Source organism: Notothenia coriiceps, unplaced genomic scaffold, assembly GCF_000735185.1.
Source record: "Notothenia coriiceps isolate Sejong01 unplaced genomic scaffold, NC01 NC01_scaffold00036948, whole genome shotgun sequence".
NCBI classification, from domain to species: Eukaryota; Metazoa; Chordata; class Actinopteri; order Perciformes; family Nototheniidae; genus Notothenia; species Notothenia coriiceps.
Window position 1 is genome coordinate 346 of NW_011369649.1, and position 19020 is coordinate 19365.

Below are 19020 nucleotides of genomic sequence, written 5' to 3' on the forward strand. Positions count from 1 at the left end.
TTAGGAGGAATGCTTGTGTTACGGTAAGTAGCTCTTAACAGAACTGTTTTTGCCTGACAATGCTTCTGCAACGGAGTGCTGAAGAAAAGTGGGAGTAGATAGTAGGGCCTACTTCCTATTTATACGGAAGTGAGCCCGGAGGTGGGGCCCACGTCATAGGTGGGCGTGGATTAAATCTGTCAGTGCTGCACACGTGCAGGAGGGATTACCCAATAGCGATAGCCTTAGAGGGCGAAGCCTTATACGATATAGAAGCAACAGGCAAGACGGGGGTGAACACTTTTCTAAATAAAACAGGAAACCAAAGACAGATCGAGACATGACAAAACACAGCACAGACAGATCGCCACAACTCTATTAATTCACTAGCTAATAATAGCATACATATATTTGAGAACAACCAAACATTCACCAAATGCTTTGTCAGACTATAATTTTGTTGATAACTAAGTGTTAGTTAAAATATTTCCGTGTCCAACCAATTACTGTTTTATTTAGTCAAAACCTTAATATATCTGCTTCGGTATGCGTTTTTATGGAACTTACCATAACTTAATTATCTTTGTTGAAGCATCCTTTCAATAAACTCTTTGCAGGGTAAGAGGATATAAATAAAATACCAACATCTGCAGCTTTTCACTTGCTCTTTGTGGGTAAACCATTAACAAATGTAAACCCCCAATAAGTCAACCGCATGTATATTTGTTGTTGTATCTAAACTGTGGACCAAAAACTCAACTTACTGTGTACTCTCTTTATTTTAGCCTCTCACATGTTGTCATGGGTTTTTTAGACCGAATTAGTCTATAGAAACTTTTAGTGCTTTAAGATTAATTCAGCATCTGTTGGTTTGGATTCCTCCTTTTGCAACTTAAAAAAAAACACATTTTGATGCTATAAACACCTTAGGCCTGAGCATTTAAAAGAGGGACGTGAAATAAAGATATCCTTGATAATGCTGTTTAGTCAGGTGAAAAGAGCTGAGAGGTTCCGAAAGGTCCATTAGTAACCTGTGTGTGTTTGTGTGTGTGCACGCTTGTATGAGCTTGTGTGTGTGCGTGTGTGTGAGCCCATTTGTAACTCGGTCCCTGCAGCAGCTCAGCACTTATTGCCCCCCTGTGCCGGAGCAGGGTTTCCTGCTTTTGGTTCCCTGCTTCTCCTTTACTCTCACACTCCTTCTGTCTCTGTTGAGACTCGCTCATTCTAACTCTGTGGGAGACGGAGCTTTTCCTAAAGGGGGCTTTGTGCGTGTCTGCGAGCGGGAAGGAGAGAGAGGGAAATGTAATGGTGAGACAAACAGCAAGCGAGAGGCAGAGAATACTAGCTGACTGTGTTAGACCTGGATGAGGCCCAGTAGCACAGATCCACAGAGCCCAGTTCTGTTAACCTTTGAAAAAACAGACTGACAAGAAAAATATAAAAACATCATACTTATACAGGTTTTTATTCCTCCTGAAAATCAATTTGTTCTCTTTATTTTTTGTGATAAAACTGCGCCTTAAGTCAGGTCTCGTGCAGTTGGTGATTATACATGATCCACACTGTGATTTGACAAACCATAAAGTATAGTCTGTCATTCCCATGATGTATTACCCCCTGAAAACACTGCATTGCATAATAAGTCAATGACATTATGGGTGTTGTGGGCGAGGGTTGGTTGTTAATGGTTAACTTCAGTCAGGTTAGAGTCCGCTCACTGTGCTAGGTTCACAGGTATTCTTCCTTTAGTCGGCAGGAATACCTCGTAGGAAACTGGCTAGTACACACATTCTCTCTGAGAGGGTGTGCCTATTTCTTAGAACTGGATTTATAAACAGCTTGATATAAAGCTGTTTGGGAACACTTCATCAACACAAGGACATTTTGTACGTGAGTGGAATATTATTATGATACCTAAAGCTAATATTTGTGCTGCGAATACAGAAAGGTAGTGTGTGCTATAGAAAAGCAGTTTGTCATCGTTAGCAGAATGAAGTGTTTGATTCCTGTCCAATCAGCTGTCTGTGTCGGGCTAAGTACAGTTCATGTGCCGAGGTCAGGTGTGCAGATAGGAGCATTTGGTCGCCGGCATGTCATTGACATCTGCCACATCCCCACCCATGTGAACTGTAGTTTGTGTGTGGTTTGCTTTCTGGGTATTTTTTGTTTTCATAAATTATGCCTGGAACTTGAGCCAACCAAATGGCCTTGCTGACATTTGAATTTTATCAGATGTTTTCAGTCGCTGTTTTACCAAGGAAAGGACTCTTTCAACTTAGTCAACCTAATGTCCACGTTGAAGTATTACTGAATGATAACATTCACTGGGCTTGTCTTAAATAAACTGCTCAGGTATTGAAGAATAATCAAATAAAGGGAAGCTATTGGTGTGGAAGTAAAGGTAATTAACAAACATTGATTTAGTTTTGTTAAGCATGAGTACTAAGAGTGATGTTATAGAGGGTGTTATTATGAATAGTTAATTATTATTCCGAGGAGTGTTAGGAACAGATTGAATAAGCAGCTGCTGAGGGCAGGATCATATTGACAACCAAAAGGATCGGCTCACCATATCTGTGTGCTGTTATGTAATCTAAGTGAAGAGAAAGCTTGTGTCACCAACAGAATCAGAATCATGGGGTCTGTTCACAAGCCTGTTAAAATTGACTGAACTCATGACAAACAGAAATGTTTTTTAAATATTTGAAATTCTTTGAGTGAATAAAAGTGAGTCAGGATGTGCATCAGAAGGATAGGCTGGCTCAATAAACGCGTCATGTGTCCTTTTAGGATCTGATAACAGTAAATATGATATGTAATAAAACTCAGATCTTTACCCTGCATAAGCCATACATGGAAAACCCTAATAGAATGTAGGAAACTCAATCAAGCATCTGAAAGTTAGTCATGTCATCCTCTAATTGTCTCATTGTCATCTCTCAGGAAGAGAATGAAGGCCCGTGCCCCGCCCCCGCCACATGTCCCTCTACCCGCCCCACGCCACATCTTCAGAAACGCTGTACCTGATGGGGGAGGGACATCAGACATGGACGCCAAGGAGAACCTGCTGAGGCCCACTGTGGATTTACAGCTCACCCTCCCCCAGGGACACCAGACTGCTGTCACTGAGGATGGAAGGTGAGAGGGCAATCCATCACATTCTTCATGAAATAATGTGCTGACCCTGGCCAGACAAATCATGAGACCCGTTTGTTGCCTGTTTTGGTTGCTGTGCCATGGGGCCTTGTCAAGGGTCCCATTCCCAGTCTCAGCACAAGCTTCAGCCGGGATTGTTGCCAGACGAAGGCTGTCTGCCAAAGCTCCCTGCCCCTAATGAGGTTCTCTCTTTTGGGGCAGAAAATCAGGGATGCCTCCTTATTACAGAAAGACGAGGTGGTCTTTTAGAACCATAAACAAACTTTAGTCCAGTAGGCGTCACTGTGCTACTTTTTAAAAGTAGTAAAAGTAAGGTGTTTCCCTTTTCTTACTAAACAGGGGCATTTCTACACGTAAAAATCGTGGCTTTTTATTAACCATTTCAGATTGCCTACAGTATAATTCCTTAAATCTATTTATAGGTTTATGTTAGCATCGTACTCTAAATCATGTTGGAGAATGGAATGTATGATAACACATTGACACTTCCTCTTCTGACAACATCATAGCCTGGGATAGTTCATGTGTTCAAAGATAAGATAAGGCCAATGTATCATAAACACACGTGTCATAAATATCAAATGCTAAATAGAAAAATCCTCAACCATTTATTGTGTGAGCATTGACAGTCACACAAAGCCAATTAAGTTAGCAATACCTGCTTTGAATACAGCAGACGTTTGGTGCTCAGATTTAAAAGAAAATTATTTAGTTCAAAACATTTTGTGATTGTGTAGAATAATACATAACAAATGTTATGCCTTTTGCATGATCTCAAACAGATGTCCCTGTAGTGCTACTCATCATTATTCCAACATTTTATAAGCAGGACTGCAGTTAAACAGTAAAGTAAGGTAAGAATGAACAATAATTGGCTCTGTAAGATGCCTTAATGAATCCCTCTTGTGAACCATGGGGGGTTTACCGGTTGACAAGTTATTTTTGATGAACATACCATCTTTATAATCATGTAAAGAATCACATAGTGACACAGGAGCCGGTTCTGCTGATTCCAGATTGTCGTCTTAGTTGTAGACTGGGTCCATTTGTAGTGATCGTCAATGGTGTCCTTTGTAGTGGTATCTCTCTCACTTCTGTCATCTGATCTGGCTGTTCCCAGAAAACATTGGAGACTGTCCCTCGGTTTCTTTATCTGAGGATTGACAGGTAGTACTGCAGGCCTCCCCATCAGCTGCACACAGACACACGCACAAAGCAATGAAGCAGACCTCAGAGCTTCTACTGTGGCTTAATGGACATAAGTAGTTCATCATAGCACAAGTAATCTGCAATTTGCCTGTCATTATATCTCAATGCCACTTGTTTTGCCCCTGCCTTTTTATTGTTTATGTCTAGATAAATCATGCAGATTGAATCAGAATGTGATAAATGGCTTCTCTGCTATCTGTTGGTGTTTTGGTATTTGTTTCTATTTCCCTTGCAGAAGTTAGACCATTTTATACAACTTCTTAACAAAGACATACATTAAGACAGATATTTTAAAACATCAATTTATGCCATTGTTGCATTATTTATTATTAGAAAATCTGTCACCTAAATGATTAGTCGACATTCTGTTGCAGCTAAACTTTCTTTTGTCCTTATAATTCTATATTTGTGTAAGATTTCTCAATATGGACATTTTAAGATTTTACAATCCTGTCATCATCAGCCAAAAACAAAAAATAATTATACAAAATAATTAAGACAAAAATACACTTTTAATCTTATTTTTTTAGTACTATACTACAATATATCTGTGATAACATTTGGGAAGCGAATTAATTGAGGGATTTCATGACTTTTGCGGCTTCTACGCCTGAACCAATGACACGAAAGAAAATGTTTATTTCTCAATAAGGCTCATTGTCAAAGTTTTTAATTGACAAAAATCAGCCATGCGCTGATAGTTAGCGACACGCAGTTTAAGTGAAATTATAGGTGTCAGCAAAGATCACGGCATATTGTATCCATAATACTGTTTCTCTTGTCTGGTTTAATTCCTACATACATGTTATACTTCATTTTTAACTCAGCCTCTATTTTACCTATGTGTTCTAGAAGCACAAACAACATTTAATTCATGCCACATAGAGCGTGTTTGTGTTGAAAAATCATTAGCGCATCATCTTAAGTGTTGCAATTTATTGCCAAACAATGGTGCTATAAGCACTGAGTGAATTCACCTGTTGATGTTCAAAATCCTATTCTTTGTGTGTATCAAGAAGTCTTTTGTCGTATCAAGTTATTACTACTCTCTTAAGCAGAACAAAAGCTTGTTAGGCATTGTAACCTTATATTTTTCTCCTTCCTTTCTGTCTCCCTCCTCATCTCCTCCTGTGGTTCTTTCTTCCTCTTACCCTCCTCCCCCTCTCGTTCCCTCCCCCCCTCTCCCTCTCTCAGTAAGGCTCTGATGGACCTGCTGGTGGAGCAGTGCAGCCGTCACCACCTGAACCCAGCGCTGCACACCCTGGAGCTGCTGACGCCCGAGGGCCACTCTTTGGGGTTCAAGCCCAACGCGCTGCTGGGCTCCCTGAACGTGGCCTGTGTCCTCATCAAGGAGAAAGTCTGGGAGGAGAAAGTGGTGCGCAGACCGGCGCCCAAAGTGCCAGAGGTGAGTCACAGCAGAGCCTGATACCTCCATATGGATGTTCTTTTTGTTATTTGTGATTTTTTTTATTATCATTCGCTGTTGGCGCCGTGCTAGGTGGCAGCCTGTTACAGCAGCTCCCTGTGTCTTATCGATTCTTGCCTTTTATAATTTGTTATGTGCAATGGCTTGTTTTGTTTTATGCTGCTGCAACGGAAAAAAATCCCAAATTGGGATTAATAAAGTACATCTTATTTTATCTTATTAAGGATTTTGTACGAGTTACAGCATATTGGATTGTTGGACTTGGCTTGGATTCTTGTGTTTTTTTTTATAGACAGCTAATGTTTCAACTAATTATTATATATGAAATAAGAGTGTACATCCTATGTTTTTTGTAATATAGCTTATTTATAGTCCAGAATGCTAGTGATAGCATATAATAGTTTGGAGTCTGCATGTCCTATAGCTCCTCACCCTGTAGCCCTATGTAATGTCCGCCCCTCCCCTCTCTACCTTTACCTCTGACTGCTGGCAGAAAGCAAGGCCAGAGAAACCTGTAAGGGCCAATGCTAAGGTAGGAGGACAATTGGGATTCACTGGCCTAGCATGACATTGGACGTGGTTCTTATACACCGGTTTTTCAGTCTTAAGTGTGTCTGTTTTGTTTTTATATTTCTCTACGTCTCACTGTGCTATTACAAACTTATTTCTAATGAGCATTGCCCTCTCTTGTTTTCTCTGCCTCTCCTCAGCTCTCCTCCTACAGTTTGAATATTTGATGAGTGCCTTACCTTTAGTTACCATGCATTATTTCTCTGCTCTTCTCAGGGCTCACTGGCTGCTCTCTCTCCCTTTGACCCCGTCTGGCCTCTAGCCAGCGGCTGACGCTATTTCGGACGCTTCTGTCAGTCATCCTCGTTCTCTGTATTTTCATTGTAACCCTAGTCAGAGTGAAATACTGAACACTCAGCGGTCAGTTACTAGAGACACATTTTGAACTACATTGTATAAAAGTTAGAGCTATTTCTAAATTGAAATGAGCAGGTTAGACATAATGTAATCAGAATACCTTTATTTCGTCACACAGAGGGGAAATGTATAGGGGTCTAGGGAGGAGTGGGCTGCCATTATGCATGGCGCCTGGGGATTACAATATAATTTTTCAGTAAATCAGTGGCAGGCAGATTTTAGCTCAGCAAAACGAACAACAACAGCATGACACATTACCCTGGTAAAACAGAAAAAGTAACAATGACAAACAGTACTTTATAATAATTCAATCAAATCTAAACAATGTTTTTGGATATAACTGCACTAAATTGGTGCAGTTGGCTTTTCTTTTACTCTGTGCTGTCATCTACAGCAGCATTTTGACTGTGAAACTCAAAACCTTCTGGAGAAGTGCTTTCATGAATTTGAAGCACCATTGACACATACAAATGAATGTCCCTCTACTTGAAAAGTCACTGAGAAGCCACTAACTGAAGAGGCATTTTATGAATTCCTGACTTCAGATTGTGTTTTTATAGAGGCTGATGTACACCACTCAGTGATAAAGACTGTACAGAGTGGCACGTCTGTTCTCAATAATAGAACACTATGTAATGTGTGGGAAGGAAGACATCAATGCTGCGCCCACACACACATCCTAGATCACATGTATAAATGTAAACACATATGCACAAAACTTGCTCATTCTTTGTCTATTAAATGTCACTTTTTCCGTCAGCAACCAAAGTCTAATCTTAAGTTACCCATTGTTGAAGTGTCTTTCCCTGTTTTGATATATTTATTGCCCTCTCTCTATCTCTCGCTGCCTCGTATTTTTACATTACATATGCTGACTACTCTTTGGTTTTTATGTTTAAGATGTATTTATTGATATTATGATGGTAGTCATTGAACTGCCTAAATAATCAGATACATTACATCTGTGCTAGGTCAGTCAGTAAGCTTTGATTATATTTGTCTAAATTCTAACATGAAGGCAAAATCTTTCTTTTTATTTATGTAGATATGTAGCCGGCATGGGACCTCCACTTCTCTAGCTTTCTACTTTCCACTGCATGGAAAAACAAATATCTTTAAGAAAAGGGATTCCTCCCTAAGTAGCATTTTACTTCATCCAGTCTGACATTCTGTCTAACTGTTTCCACCCGTCTCCCCTCTCTGTATCAGAAAACCGTGCGTTTGATGGTGAACTACCACGGCAGCCAGAAGGCAGTGGTGCGGGTCAACCCGTTGGTGCCGCTCCAGGTTCTGATACCAGTCATCTGCGATAAGTGTGAATTTGAGCCGGCACATGTCCTGCTCCTGAAGGACGGCATCAGTCGCCACGAGTTACCGCTGGACAGATCTCTGCTGGACCTGGGGCTCAAGGAGCTCTACGTACACGATCAGAGTCTAGGTAATCCTCAACTGCTTGATTCCGTCTATTTTCTGTTTCTGTGTATCAAATTCATTATATTTCAATTTACTTAATATTTAATACAACCGTCCATTAAAACTATAGCAGATCCACATTTCTAATAACAAACTGATTAGAAATAGGCGGTTTATGGGAACAGTCTTTTTTTTACATCATAATTGATTTTATATAGATACTTGAAATGAAATCACTTGTGGTGGATGTATAGAGCACAGTCTTGATTTATGCTAATGTTAGTAAACTGATTCAAGCAGATAAAGACGTCAGCATGGACACTGATAGGGGACTTGGCTCGTCCAGCCTTTGTGTCATTTTATCTGATGTTGGCCTGGTAATTAATATCATCCTCAATTAGTCAAGCATATTATATTAATCAACCACAATGTCTTCATAAAAGACGTGTATGAATCTGTATACAAACAGAAACAGGGAAGATTTAACCTTCCCACAAATGTGACAGCTTTATTTTTAACCACCATATAACGACAGTGGTATGTAGCAAAGGTTTATATGCATGGTAAAAATAAAAAAGAGAACTTATGTAATTTTTTTTCATTCTCTATCATGTGTACAGAACAAAGGGTGTGGTGCTGCACTGGAGACTTGTTAAGCTAGGAAAGTATTTTTAGGACAGACATATGAGGATATTCACATTTGTCCCACTAATTAGAAATGGTGTTTTTATCGCAATCAGTAAAAACAATCTCCTGTCTGCCCCTCTAACCCTTTCACAGACGGGTGCAGGAGGAAAGCAGATTTTCAGTTAGTGGACAGAAAGTTTAACATCAACTGTTTTTACTCACCGTCACCACCTTAAACCAGAGTTTCAGTTTCAAATCTGTAAAGAGACTCAAAGACCCTGAATCTAAACAGGAAGCAGTGCACAGTATGGATCCAATGCAAATCCAGCCAGTAGCAGCTATCTAAACAGACTCCAGTGCTATGAGCCACAACCAGAATAACATTGTATTCTGTTTGCTGTACAGCATGGCATGCATGTTGACTTAGAGTTGTATGCAAGCAGTCAATAATATTGTAACGAGCAGCAACGATAGCCTGTTGTTTTTCCAATTATATTATTTTCAACATGAACCATGGTAAATACAATGTATCCGTTCTGGGTACTATAATTGTAAATCATTATCCTACAGTATCTTGTAGGAAGTTGACTTATGGTCTAAGATCTGATAATATGGCTCATTACCATAGTAACAGCCTACACCCAGTGGTATTTATATATATTGTATTTGTCCCAGAGGGTGATCTCAGAGGGAAAGCTGGTGGCTTGTGGTCATTAAGGAAATGTTCAAGAACATTTAGAACCTTTTGCAATTGTTAATGGTCAAATACTATAACATTTAGTTATAGTATGGTATTCCACCGTTCACTGTTATCATGAAGTACACGTTGTTTATCAAGGAGAACATTCAAATTATGGTTACATTTTTCGTATTTGTTTAGTGAAATGCTGCCTGTTGTGTTGTGTTGCTGCAAAAGTGTAAATACAGATTCATTTATTGTATTCCATGAAGGTCAGTTATCCATAAATGATTTCATTTGTTTTAAACCTTGTCATGTTTTCCAGTTCTCCAGCCTAAAATGGCTTCTGCTCCTGCTCTTAACTACTCAGGTATTAGTGATACGTTTTGTCTGCCTCAGTGTTTCTAATTCCAACTAAATGTAGCTGTGTAACCCAATGTCCTGCTGATTGCTTATTAACCCTGCTTTGTTGCTTTTCATTTGACATGCATTTTTGCTTCTTAGCCACCTATCATCATATACATAATGTTATGTTTCTAATGTTATTGTAATTGTTTTCCTAGTCATAACATTATCAGTGCTGTGTATTCTAAAATTACTTATATTTAGCTGAGTTTGCCTAGTTTATTTTGGAATCCAAACAACCCAGTAGTATAATTGTTTGATTTAATTTCAAGGTTAGTTTACTTTCCCTCCCTGCCCTTAAGCCAACAGTGTTATCATGACACATTCTTACTTACTGCTTTGTAGACGCTGAAGGTTACATAGACAGAGGAGGTCTTTGAGATAAATGAAGCTATAGCGCCCTCTGCTGAGAAAACCCAGTACATGATTATGTTCAGTTTGTGATTATTGAACACAGGTGCAGTATGTATGTTGACCAATCCATAATGTTTTAAAATGACAAATTAAAGTATGCAAATATACAATACAACAAATGTATTGGATATCATATGGATAAAACTCAATTAAATACACATGAGTGTTTTACAGTGTTCTACTTCCATGGGGATCCCTCACTGAATTCTGTTGTTGCCCTTACTAACCAATGCATGCTGGGATCATAACAGTTGCTAACAATCTACTTTTTCTGAGATTGAACCTAACTTATTTGCTTTTCTTTTATGACACATTGAAAGTATCTTGTCCAACTCCTCTCCTTCTGCTTCTCTTTTTCTTTTTGTAGAGTCCATCCGCTCTAATACTAACAGTTTGGGCAGAGCAGAGAAGAAAGGCCTTCTGGGTATCTTCCAGTTCAGCAAGAGGAAAACAAAGGTAAGACCAGATCTCTGTTGCTGATATGTTTTTTTTATTAATCCGACCCTTGAAAATCTTATTTTAGCAGTGTAATTCTGTTTTATTATCATAATTGACATTGGCTATAAATACAGATTATTAGAGAGTTAAGAGCAGCATGAAAGTCATCATAACTCTCAACAAAGTTTAGCAGTGACTCATTTGCACATGAGGAATATGAGATGGTGTAACATTTTCCAAACTATCCTTGAGTGGTGCATGCAAATAATAGATATTCTTGAATGCTGCATGTTAGCTGTGCCCTCCGTTTGCAGACAGAAACAACATCTATGGACATGGATGACTGTGACACACAATCCGATGTAAGTATTCCTAACACATCTGTGTCCATTGTCCAGATGTGATAAGTGAAATCAGAGAGGGATTAGTTTTTTTGTTATCTCACCTTCTGATCATAAACTATGGGTGGACAGAATAACATAGGAACATATTTGAAATGTTTTACAATCCAGAACAAACTACTAACTAACCTCAGTTTGTTCGAAGGGATCCTGTTGTTATGTCCATTTATTGCATGATTGCTGATCATCAAACTCGAAAGATTCTATTTCTGTTTTAGAATTAAGCTTTAAATGTCTGCCATCATATTTTTCTTTACTAAATCAGCATTTGTTATTGTATGAATATAATTTATGCAAGCAAATATATCAATATTATATCATTGATATGATATGAGACTGGACTGTTGTCATTTGAACACATCACATGTTTTATATTTTGAACATTTTGTGGTCTTAATGATAAATTGCTTAATTGTTTAAAGAATTCTGACATTAGTGCAAATAATCGTAGTGTGGAAGGACAATTGAAACAATTCACATACAATCTTCAAGATTGTGGCATAAAGTCACAATAGCCACATTTACAGTTAATTGGATGATTGTTGAGCTGTGATAATGTGCACTGATGTCCTCCAGAGGGCAGCAAGTGTCTCCTAACGCTTAGTCATCAGTGTTATAGTGGTCACAGGTCCAAAGACGACCAGTGATGCTTTTCTTTTTCCAATAAAGGAGTACTGAATAATACAATGGATATGGGGAATTAAGTTAGAAGAACTAGAAGCAGCTACTGTAGTATGAATGGTGTTGACTAGATTTCAAGTCATTCACTAAATAACTGAATCCACAATATAAACCCCCTACAACTAATCCAGTGTGTTTGTGTAATGTACATCCATGTTAAACCAGACATTAGGACGCTGAATCAAGCAGCTCTCTACCTGTCATATTTATAACTCAATCACGTTCATTTGATTTTGAAGCCATGAACTTCAAGTCCGAAGCAGCCGTTACGTGGCTGACCTCAGATCAATATTCCTTCTGATTGTATTATCTGGATAAACACTGCCCTGCTTACTCGAGTTGATTCACTGTTCCGTCAAGCTCAATGCTTCTGGACGGCCTACTCCACCCTTCTAGCTCTCTTTTCTTGTTTTATCTGGTACTTCTCACTCTATATCGTCTTTTGAAAGATACCTATGCAGCGATCCTTCATTGATCCTTTATTGTTAGGGAATGAAAAAAAGATCAAATGGCACTAGAGCATGAATTATGCATTCAAACTAGTGTGCAATTTGCTTTCATTTGAAATACATTTAAAACACTTGAGTCAAAGCCATTTATTAATCCATATTGCTATTTCTCGGTCAGGTCACCCTATCCAGTGGGCTTTAATGCAGCACACACACACACACACACACACACACACACACACACACACACACACACACACACACACACACACACACACACACACACACACACACACACACACGTGTGTTGAAGTGTAATTGTATATCATTAATTTGTAACAATTTGAAATGTATGTTAATGTTGTTTGGATATCATATTATAGTGTAAGTATTTTGTATTTTTGAAGCTTTGGCAACATTGTTTCTTTGAACTTTCATGCCAATAAAGCCCCTTTGAATTTGAATTTCAAAAGAGAAATTAAACAAGGCCATTACTTTACACATGGTAATCTTTTCTCTCCCTCTCTTCAAGGCAATGGCCTAGTGGTGTGTGTCCTGGTGAAGCATCGCAAACAGACCAACTTGACAGACATCTGCCTTTTCAACCTGGCTTTCTCCGATCTCCTCTTTGTCCTCATGCTGCCTTTCTACTCTCACTACTCCAGGGTTGGTCAATGGACTTTCGGAGACTTTATGTGCCATTTTGCCTCCGGCTCCCACAGCACTGGTTTCTTCAGCAGCATCTTCTTCATGGTGGTTATGACGCTTGACCGCTACATGGTTATCATGCACGCTCACAGGGTGGCACGATATCGCACCCTGAGGTCAGGCATCGCCCTGACTGTGTTCATCTGGGTGCTGAGCTTCTGCATCTCTCTGCCGGATATCATCTTCACAAAGGTGCTAAATGAGTCCAATGGGGTGGCTTGTAGATACGAACCAGAAAACGATGACTGGAGGTTTTATAACACCTTCACAATTACTGTGTTGGGTCTAGTGATCCCTCTGCTGGTGATGATAGTTTGCTACTCAAGGATCATCCCCATACTGGTGAAGATGAGGAGTGCTAAAAAGCACCGTGTCGTCAAGCTGATCCTCTCGATTGTGATCGCCTTTTTCTTATTATGGGCCCCGTATAACCTTTCCTTGTTCTTGTGGTTTCTAAAGTCTAAAGGGTTATTGTCAAACGAATACAGCGAAGCCAGTTTAAGGCTGTTAATGACGGTGACTGAGACCTTGGCTTACACTCACTGCTGCCTGAACCCCATCATATACGCCTTTGTGGGACAAAAGTTCATGAAGCGAGCCCTGCCGCTGCTGAGGAAATGTGTGCCCGGGGTTCTTCTGCCTTCCAACAGAGACTTCTCAGATAGCTCCTACAGGAAGAGCTCAGTGTCTCGGTCCTCTGATGTCCCCTCCATCATGTAAAAGGTGTAGGGCAGATTATGTTATGGTTTTATGGACCATGAAGAGTCCACGTGTGTGTTTCAAATTTCCATTTTGGACTGTTTTTAACCAGCAGTGTGTAAATAAGCTGCGTTCAATGTTAGATGCGTTGCTCATCAAGGGGGCTCTGATAGTCATTCTTTTTATTATCAAATGTTTTCAATACAATCTTTGTCTTGACAGCCTGTACCCATGACGTCTGTTCGTGTGATGAGACTATGAGCCTGCAAATGAAAGAAATACTTTCATACTGTATGAGCAACAAACAAATGTTCTTCATAACATCACATAGTGTCTCTCCCTTTGCTTCTGGACACCGTTTCTCTTTCATGTTTGATTAATCAAAACCACAAAGTAGAACAAACACAGGGTGATGTAAAACCTGTTGAGCTGTGTGTGGGATTTATCAAGGATTTCAATCTATTGACAACAATGAACCCTTCCTACACACATGTCATTTTTCATAATTCCCAACATTGTTTTATGGCTCACATTTATAAATATGTAAAGTAGTATCTACATATTTTGTTTTTAACACTGTTTTTTTTACTGTTTACCTTTATTGTCCTGGTATTTCACTGCAATTTCATATTGTATTGGAACATAGTCCATACATTTTTATACATTCATTCACATAATGGGTTTTTACTGCACATTGTAGCTTTCTGCAGCTTTCTTACTGCCATTGTAATGTAACATTATCAAGACAATGACAGACTACTTCTATAATAAACACATGTTCATTACTGTTACATTTGGCTGAGAATATATATTTTAATTGTCATTAAAGTACATTTGGCTGAGAAGATATATTTTAATTGTCATTAAAGAAGAGGTGCCAAAAAGAAGGTATTTTGTCTGCGTGATTTTTAACATATTAAAAGGAACCCTCCCCTACCGTTAGAAACATTACTTAGTGACTACATTTTATTCTTAAAGAAGTTATGTTAAACCATTTTAATCTGAATTTTGAAATACCGTTAATCTGTTGCATAACATTTAAACATCCAAGCTAATTTGAATTCTAATTTTAACTGCGAAAGTTTTACATATTAAAAATAAAACGTAAACAAAAATCTCTTACTCCTGGTGAGCTGAAAGCTACTTTCCAAAGCGAACAGAACACATATAGAAAGAAAAGCTCCTCATTAGAATACATATTCCCCTACTCAATTTTTGCTACATTTCAACAGATGCAAAGGAACATTTCTGCGAAACCACACTGACACCTTTGCACAGTGTTAACACCAAGCAGAGGAAACAACAAAAACCAAGAGTTACCACCTTACGAGAAATGCGCTCTACAGCAGGATTTGACACAAAAAGAGAGCAATGCAAGTTGACAGGCTGACATGTATGCTTGATACCCAGCACACCAGAATAAACACTCAGGAACAGTGATTTTGGCATGCGGTAAGCACATTTCCATTTTCAAACGTCCAGTTGATATATAATAAACCGCCTCAAACATCTATACAGTGTTACACCTATATGTGTAGTGGAGGATTGTTAGTGCACAGGCGTGTGCGTAAACAGCGTCAGTCACAGGAAGTGGGGGTCGACATGGTGTGGCAGTCGGTTCTGCAAATGTTTGATAGTGAAAGAATTTTTTTTTAGATGTGGTTTAAAAGAGATCATATGCATTTGATTATGGTCAGAGTAGGAGGAAGTTGGTGAAATTCATAGACAGCTGTGTCTTACTTCTGCATCTAAAGTGTTGATGTTTGTTGATAATGTTTGTTGTATCTCTTACATTACTGTACATAGGGAGAAGGTTCAATATTGTGAAGTTATCATCAGTTACAGGGAACACCAAAATCATAACGATAGAATTCTATCAGATTTGGATCTTTTGTAAGTTTTGACACAGAAGCCTTTGAACTTTTTTACGGAAGCTTTTCAGACATGAGTCAGGGACTGATGAATATATGTGAAAGTTTCAACTTAAAGGGCAGGAAAGTCCACTAACATCTCTGAACTCCCTCGCATTTATTCATACATGTTCTTTTTTCAAATAGTTTCTTTGTAATTTGAGGCTAGTATCAGTACAAAATGTTCAGTGTGGAAAATACAGTCCACTCGACATGATTGTGAACCAATGTAACCATGATAGCAAAAAGGAACAACTATCTCATCTTCTTTATGTTTCCTGAAGATTTGTGAGTGGAGGCAACACTGAAAGTGAAGAAAATTGAATCAAAAGGATCTCATTTTTGATATTGTAAGTATTCAAAATTGATATATTTGAATGATTCTTTGACTTCACATTACAATAGGAAGATATTCATGTAAATCTATTGAGAAATTCAGGATTATTAGGAATTGTCTGGAATAACTATAATCATCCAACACGGTCGCTTTTTTTGCCAAACCCTCTGTTATTTAAATATGATGTTCGAGAGAAGTCTATAAAAGGAGATAGTGAATAACAGGATGCGGTTTTGGACGAGAAAAGCTGAAATAACTAATAAGACTCAATAAAAGCTTAAATTGTTTTGTATTTTTGTTCCTATTTTTTATTTGTTAATTTATTAAGTAAGGTCTGGGAGGAACACTTAAATGACAAACTGCAGATCAAACTACTTTTGTTAGGTTTGAAAGTCCAAAGCTTTGGAGTTACTTTTAAAGGACAGAGCTGTTCAACCATAACTCAATGATTTACTTTACTTATGGTTTTATCAAAAAACTCTATATTTTTTCTGTTTTATCCAGTACCTTATGTGCCCCTAATACCCGTGTTATCACTTGTGAAACCCATCAGATTTCAACAATTGATGTAGACATGGGTTGCCCTGGTTTAATACCAACATGGATTGAACTAGAACAACTTACTATTGCACACACACAAACAAACCAGTAAGCCTATTCACCAACATGTAAAGATAAATGATGACATTGTAGAGAATGTGAATCTTTGAAGTGTTATACTAACATCTTTATTGTTATAATGTAAATCAAAGGTTTTTTATTTTTTGCTGCTTGACTTAGTGATTGAATAATGGTAATTGTGGTAATATTGAATTACTTTGTGGATAGTATGATGCCACCTAGTCACCCCCACCCCAACATCTGTTGCTTCAAGCAACCACAATGTTTTTTTCAACTTTATGCGTCATGCTAGATATATTTGGTACATCATGGGTTTTTTACCTTGCATGTCACATTGTGTTTACCCAAAGTAATCTGCGTATGTTCTTTTCCTCCTCACACAGCAGTATGAATACATCAGAGTATGAGTCATACTTGGAGGACTATGATTATAATGACACCTGTGATCAGGATGGCGGTCCAGAGTTGCCCAATGGAACCACAATATTGCACATGCTGTACTACATGCTGATTTTTCTAAGTGTGCTAGGTATGTTCAAACAAGAATCTTACAGATAAATGGAAAAAGTGTAAATGTGTCTCCTTTAACACATTGTGAGAAAAACTTTAGTATGGATAAATCATCTGAATTGATTTCACAGGCAACACCACTATTTTCTGGGTTCTCACCCGGTACATAAAGTTGAAAAGTATGACGGATGTATGTCTGCTCAACCTGGCTCTGTCTGACCTCATACTGGCTGCATCCCTGCCCCTCTTGGTCAACTATCAGAACCTCGCAACCTGCAAACTGCTGACAGGAGTCTATCAGGTGGCGCTTTATTTCTTTACTTTCTTCCTTTTAACCATTTCTATCATTTAGAATACAAAACCATAACAAGTCCATTATAATTCAAGTTTGAAACTCAGTGGGTTTGGGTACTTATTAGTTCAGAAAGCAGAACATATTAAAACATGCTGATTACCAATTATCTATAAAAAAACATGTCCTTCTACAAGTGCTGTGTCTAGGGGTTTAAGGGTAAAGTGGAGCAAAGTAAATAATGATTCTGCAATGTTAGTTGTGCACCTGTGTCCCTACAGTTCTAGTTGTTTTTATAATGCGGGGGATATTTTGCTAAAAATAAAAGGTGAGATGAGATGTTTTCTATGGTAACAAACGACACCTGCTGTGTAATGTATGAAGAACCTCATTGAGGCCAGGTTAACCGGATTCTGACGTTCCTCCCCCCTCTGCTTCTTTGAACAGGTGGGCTTCTACAGTGGAAATCTGTTTGTGACCCTTATGAGTGTGGACCGCTACTTGGCTATTGTCCATGCTGTTGCAGCCATGCGAGCGCGCACACTTCGCTATGGAATCATAGCCAGCATCACTATCTGGATCATTTCAGTCATCATGGCAATCCCTGGGTTGAGATTTGCCGCCTTGGAGATAGATCCAGAAGACAACAGCTCAGTGTGCCAGCCATTCTACCCACATGAGAGTCAGCATTTGTGGAAGATGCTGCGAAACTTCAGCGAAAACACAGTGGGGCTATTTGTGGGCCTCCCCATCATGATTTTCTGCTATGTGAAAATACTTGTTGTGCTGTCCAAGTCCAGGAACTCCAAAAAAGACAGAGCTATAAAGCTAATATTCACAATAGTTTGCGTGTTTGTCATTTGCTGGGTCCCCTACAATGTTGTGGTTCTTCTTAAAACTCTACAGCTGTTCCTGGAAACCCTGAAAACCTGCCAGGCTGAAAAAGCCATCAACTCTGCAATGAGCTATGCTGAAATCATTGCACTGTCTCACTGCTGTGTGAATCCAATCATCTATGCATTTGTAGGGGAGAAGTTCAGGAAGTCCCTGCGTAATGCGCCGACTAGGTACTTCTGCTGGAGGCAGCTGAGCAGAGGGACTTTTAGCCACAGAGACACCACCGAGAAAGAGACGTCCAACACGCCTGTAAAATCAGATTATTAAGAATGCTACAAACACATTGTTACAAAGACAGTGCAGTGTGTGTGTGTGTGTGTGTGTGTGTGTGTGTGTGTGTGTGTGTGTGTGTGTGTGTGTGTGTGTGTGTGTGTGTGTGTGTGTGTGTGTGTGTGTGTGTTGTGTTGCATGTGGTTGCTGCTTCGAAGAGGTGAAAAAGAAGAAAGGATGATTTTATTTGGAAAGTGTACAAAATATTATGAAACATGTATGGAAATCTTAGACAAAATAAAATGTGCTTATTTCTTTTTAGAATAAGTGAGAACAAAATAATTCTGAGATGTGTGTGTTATGTAAAAAAATTGCATCTTGACAGCATTGCACCACTTTAAATCTATTGGTGGCATTTCCTTCTTGGTAGATTGTAACTTTCCAAGAAGTGTGCAGAGCAGAATCCCTTAACTCATTTAAAAACCACTGACTAATTTAAAAACGTTGCATATTTGGTTTTAAATCTGTAAAAAAGCATCTCACTCGCTTTAGATATTAGTTAGAACCTCAGTCCCTACACAGAGAAAGTCATTTGATTCCCATACATGGCGCTATTTTGAAACTACACTTAT

The 19020-nt window shown here is 38.8% G+C and overlaps 3 protein-coding genes across 5 annotated transcripts; all 3 read left to right on the forward strand.

The window, feature by feature from the left end:
* Window positions 1–1766: 1766 nt before the first annotated feature.
* LOC104964260 (protein cordon-bleu-like) lies at window positions 1767–11077 on the forward strand. Its single transcript, XM_010793004.1, has 7 exons — window positions 1767–1865; window positions 2923–3117; window positions 5539–5749; window positions 7907–8135; window positions 9742–9786; window positions 10603–10691; window positions 10988–11077. The coding sequence occupies exons 2-7, from the start codon at window positions 2930–2932 to the stop codon at window positions 11075–11077; spliced, it is 852 nt and encodes a 283-aa protein (XP_010791306.1). The 5' UTR covers window positions 1767–1865; window positions 2923–2929.
* Window positions 11078–11134: 57 nt separating this feature from the next.
* On the forward strand, window positions 11135–14483 carry LOC104964261 (C-C chemokine receptor type 5-like). The gene is made up of 2 exons (XM_010793005.1): window positions 11135–11138; window positions 12653–14483. The coding sequence occupies exons 1-2, from the start codon at window positions 11135–11137 to the stop codon at window positions 13630–13632; spliced, it is 984 nt and encodes a 327-aa protein (XP_010791307.1). The 3' UTR covers window positions 13633–14483.
* A 494-nt stretch (window positions 14484–14977) lies between these two features.
* On the forward strand, window positions 14978–18724 carry LOC104964259 (C-C chemokine receptor type 1). Of its 3 annotated transcripts, none has more exons than XM_010793002.1 (5): window positions 14978–15063; window positions 15806–15871; window positions 16863–17008; window positions 17121–17290; window positions 17729–18724. In XM_010793002.1, the coding sequence occupies exons 3-5, from the start codon at window positions 16867–16869 to the stop codon at window positions 18443–18445; spliced, it is 1029 nt and encodes a 342-aa protein (XP_010791304.1). In that variant the 5' UTR covers window positions 14978–15063; window positions 15806–15871; window positions 16863–16866; the 3' UTR covers window positions 18446–18724. The 3 variants fall into 3 exon arrangements, with proteins under 3 accessions (XP_010791304.1, XP_010791305.1, XP_010791303.1); XM_010793003.1 differs by having other exon boundaries at window positions 16866–17008; XM_010793001.1 differs by lacking the exon at window positions 15806–15871.
* The last annotated feature ends 296 nt before the right edge of the window (window positions 18725–19020 follow it).

Bases quoted from the DNA above. Each gene is read 5' to 3' on its own strand.
- LOC104964260 (XM_010793004.1), top strand. From the start codon at position 2,930: ATGAAGGCCCGTGCCCCGCCCCCGCCACATGTCCCTCTACCCGCCCCA. The intron at 3,118-5,538 runs GTGAGAGGGCAA...TCCCTCTCTCAG, and splicing joins GCTGTCACTGAGGATGGAAG to TAAGGCTCTGATGGACCTGC. The intron at 5,750-7,906 runs GTGAGTCACAGC...TCTCTGTATCAG, and splicing joins CGGCGCCCAAAGTGCCAGAG to AAAACCGTGCGTTTGATGGT.
- LOC104964259 (XM_010793001.1), top strand. The intron at 17,009-17,120 runs GTATGTTCAAAC...TTGATTTCACAG, and splicing joins GATTTTTCTAAGTGTGCTAG to GCAACACCACTATTTTCTGG. The intron at 17,291-17,728 runs GTGGCGCTTTAT...TTCTTTGAACAG, and splicing joins TGCTGACAGGAGTCTATCAG to GTGGGCTTCTACAGTGGAAA.